The sequence below is a fragment of the Acanthamoeba castellanii genome (assembly GCF_000313135.1).
Source record: "Acanthamoeba castellanii str. Neff unplaced genomic scaffold scf7180000083680, whole genome shotgun sequence".
Lineage (NCBI taxonomy): Eukaryota > Discosea > Longamoebia > Acanthamoebidae > Acanthamoeba > Acanthamoeba castellanii.
The window spans coordinates 1-3,122 of record NW_004457563.1 but is presented as its reverse complement, the minus strand read 5'-3'; the positions used below and the strand labels follow the sequence as shown (position 1 = coordinate 3,122).

At 61.9% G+C, this 3,122-nt stretch overlaps 3 protein-coding genes across 3 annotated transcripts in view; 2 read left to right on the top strand and 1 right to left on the bottom strand.

Annotated features, from left to right (window-relative positions):
* The window catches only part of ACA1_307260 (ankyrin repeat-containing protein), a gene marked incomplete at both ends in the record, with an annotated part of 7,175 nt that extends 6,532 nt beyond the window's left edge, over window positions 1–643 (bottom strand). Inside the window, 2 exons of the mRNA XM_004342348.1 lie at window positions 29–315; window positions 615–643. Coding sequence (XP_004342397.1) covers window positions 29–315; window positions 615–643 — 316 coding nt within the window. The remainder of the gene's footprint in view (window positions 1–28; window positions 316–614) is intronic.
* A 470-nt stretch (window positions 644–1,113) lies between these two features.
* ACA1_307250 (Mss4 protein) lies at window positions 1,114–1,781 on the top strand (the record flags this gene model as incomplete). Its single annotated transcript, XM_004342347.1, has 4 exons — window positions 1,114–1,179; window positions 1,294–1,388; window positions 1,505–1,574; window positions 1,710–1,781. The coding sequence occupies 4 exons, from the start codon at window positions 1,114–1,116 to the stop codon at window positions 1,779–1,781; spliced, it is 303 nt and encodes a 100-aa protein (XP_004342396.1).
* Window positions 1,782–2,037: 256 nt separating this feature from the next.
* ACA1_307240 (uncharacterized protein) lies at window positions 2,038–3,103 on the top strand (the record flags this gene model as incomplete). Its single annotated transcript, XM_004342346.1, has 3 exons — window positions 2,038–2,267; window positions 2,385–2,635; window positions 2,763–3,103. Coding segments are annotated over 3 exons (822 nt in total), but the record flags the coding sequence as incomplete, so codon positions are not given.
* Window positions 3,104–3,122: the final 19 nt, after the last annotated feature.

Below are 3,122 nucleotides of genomic sequence, written 5' to 3'. Positions count from 1 at the left end.
GGCGTGGCCGTGCTCGCGGTGCTGGAACTGTCCGTGCGCGTGCGCTTGGCCTTGGCCGCCTTGGTGGGCGTCTTGCCGCTGCTGCTGCTCATGGTGCTGTGCTGCTGTGCGCCCGCGTTCAGGTCGCCGGGCGACGACGACACGCGCTTCTCCTCGTGCGCGGCCTTCACCAGCGCACGGTCCTTCTCCCGTCGCTTCTCCTCCTTCTTGGCCTCCTTCTCCTCCCGCTTACGCTCCTTCTTGCTCCGGCGTGTGTCGCTCCCCTCCGGCACCTTCACCGACTCGCGCAGGTCCGATGCCGAGCTCGTCCTCGTCCTTTTTGTTTCAAGTGCACCACCATCCACACGCGCGCACACACATACACACAGACAATAGACACCGCACACGCGCACGCACACACGCACACGCACGCACCGTGGTAGAACCATAAAGCGAGTAAGCGCACAACAGTCTTGTCCCACAAGCAAGAGGAGTGGCACTAGTGCCCCTCGTGCCATTCGCCTTGCCCCCCCCCCATTCTCTAGAAAGTCTTCGTTTTTCATCGCTTCGTTTTTTCTTTCCCCCCCCCCACGAAGCACGAGAAGAAAGGAAGAGCGTGTGCGGGGGGGGGGTACTCTCGGGTCATGAGGCGGGCGGGATACATGGCTGCAGATGCTTGCTGTCCCCTTTTGTTGGGAGCGATCTTCTTCCTCCTCCCTTTGCGTTCGGCGACCGAATGGGCCGGGTGTTGTAGCCTCGCAAGTCTGTAAAAAGAGCGAAAAGCGCGAGTGCGAAGCGCCTCAAGGGCTCTAATAACGTTGAACCAAAGCAACGGACACTCAAAAATGAAATAGTAAATGAAATGCCAGAATAAATATTTATTCATTTATTTAATTGCCTACTTGTTTTTGATTTTGATTTTATTATCTACACCAAGATGGAAGGGCAGCAGCCAGAGGAACCGACCACCACCAGCACGACTACACAACAGCCAGTACCCCCCCCCCTCCTGGGTCCAATTGAGCTGAGATTTGGGGAGGAGCATAACAATGGTTAATTATTTCATGGAAGGTGGCGGAGGGCGGCCGACCTGGCGAGGCGCTCGTGGGGGCGGACGATACCAACGCGCGTAGCATGCGGTGTGGACGATGCACCAGCGTTCTGCTGCTGCCCAACAAGGCCACCCTCTGCCACCGCCCCGTACCACCCCTACCCGTGCCCTCTCTTTTTCTGCTACTCAAGGCTCAGCCAATGCTGTGCTGGACTCGGGTTGGTGGTGGTTCGTTGACAGTAACCACGCCCCCGACTCTGCAGATAACGTTGCACAAGTCGCGCGGCGGGGAGAACGCCGAGCAGGAGACGCTCGATTGGCACTGGGAGGTGGCCACCATGTGGGAGTTTGAAAACATGTACGCACCCTCCACCAAACCTCTGCATTCGCGCCCGCGCCCGCTCGCCAACGACGACAGCTCATCCATGTGCCAATGCAATAATAATGGGTGGCGTTTCGGGCTCTTGTGTGCAGGGGCTTCAGCAACACCCTCAGCCTTGGCCGGCCAGCCAAGTACCTCACCTGCGCCGACTGCGAGCAGGACGTACGCGCCGCCTCGTCTGTGCTACTGCCGTGCTCGCAGCATTCCATGTTGGAAGGTGGGAGACTGGTGGTGTAAGATGGGTTCTCTCTCTCTCTCTCTTCTCATCTCATCTCATTGGCCATTGGACCCGTGCAGGTGCTGGGGGTGCACTTCCTGGACGAGACCAAGCTCTACGTGGCCGCCTCCCGGGTGGACTACTCCACATGACGTGGTCCTTCTTCGTTCTTTCGTCCAACAGAGTATAGCCCCGGAGTATGGCACAGCAGCGGTACCTGCCGAGGTGTTGTCCACGACAACCGCGCGTGCGGCCCGCTGGGCGTTGCGTGCGGGTGCAACCGAACGCGGCGGCCAAAGCAACGCGCGAAAAGGAAGCCTAAAATACAAAGATAATAAATAAGAAGCTAAGAAAGAGAGCCACAAGGCAGCACGACGTGTTGCTCCCCCCCCCCGACACCACAGCAGCATGGACTTCTCCGGTCGGCCAGGCCTGGCCATTGTCCTCTTCTTGAGCCTCTGCCTGGTTTCCGCTTCTTCGCCGGCAGCAGCGACCTCATCAACATCATCATCATCGGCGTTTGTTGCCGGCGAGCAGTCGCCGGCAGTCCTCCTTCTCCAATGCACATCCATCGTGGCGGCCTATTCCTCCGCTCCTCTTTCTTCTTCGTCCCGTGCGTGCCAGGCCCTGGCCGACCCGTAAAGCACCTCCCCCCCCCTCTCTTCCGCCAAGCAGCTTCGTTCTTTCCTTCGCTCTTTATGTTTTGGCCGCGGCCAGTTACCCCCCCCCACAAAACTTATCTGGTTGGTGTTCAGGTCGGAGGTCCAGGTCAGGCTCTCGGTGCAGCTCGTGACCACCACCACCCCTCCTCACGAAGCGGCTGCCGGCGGCGACCTCCTCACCTTCACCGGTCGCTGTGGGCCAGCCGGCGCCGACGACGAGGAGGCGGGCCTTTTGCGCGCCGAGCTGCCGATCGGGCAAGGCCACAACGCGGTGGGGATCGCCTTCAACGTGTCCCTCCTCCTCCCCTCCTCCTCCTCCTCCGCCTCCCTCCCCGTGTGGGCCGGTACATGTCCCTCTTGTGTGCAATCCTAGGCGGCGGCGGCGGCGGCGGTGGCGGTGCTGACCGTGGTGTGGTCCTCTGTGTGCGTGTGGCTGCGCTGGTGTGGTCGTCATTGGTTGGGGGGGAGCAGGCGAGGAATCGAGCGCGTGGGTGGACCTTGGCGCCAACCAGCAGCAGCAGCACCAGCGGCAGCGGCAGCGGCGGGGCGTAGTGGTGGCGCACCTGCCCGCGGGAGCTCTGGTCGAGGGGCGGCTGCCGGGGTGCTACCCGCTCCTCTCCTTCCGCGCCGCCCTGCTCCGCCGCGAGGGCGAGGGCGGCTCGATCGGGGCTGCTGCCGGACAGTCCGAAGGTGAGGAGGGCTCGCCGCTGCTCAGCAGCAGCCACAGCCGGCGGCAATCCGTCACTGCGCAGTCGGTCTGCGACGATCGCGAGAGGGAGGTCATCGGCCTCGCTAGCGGCCTGGGCGTCACCGGTACTCTCCTCCTCCTCC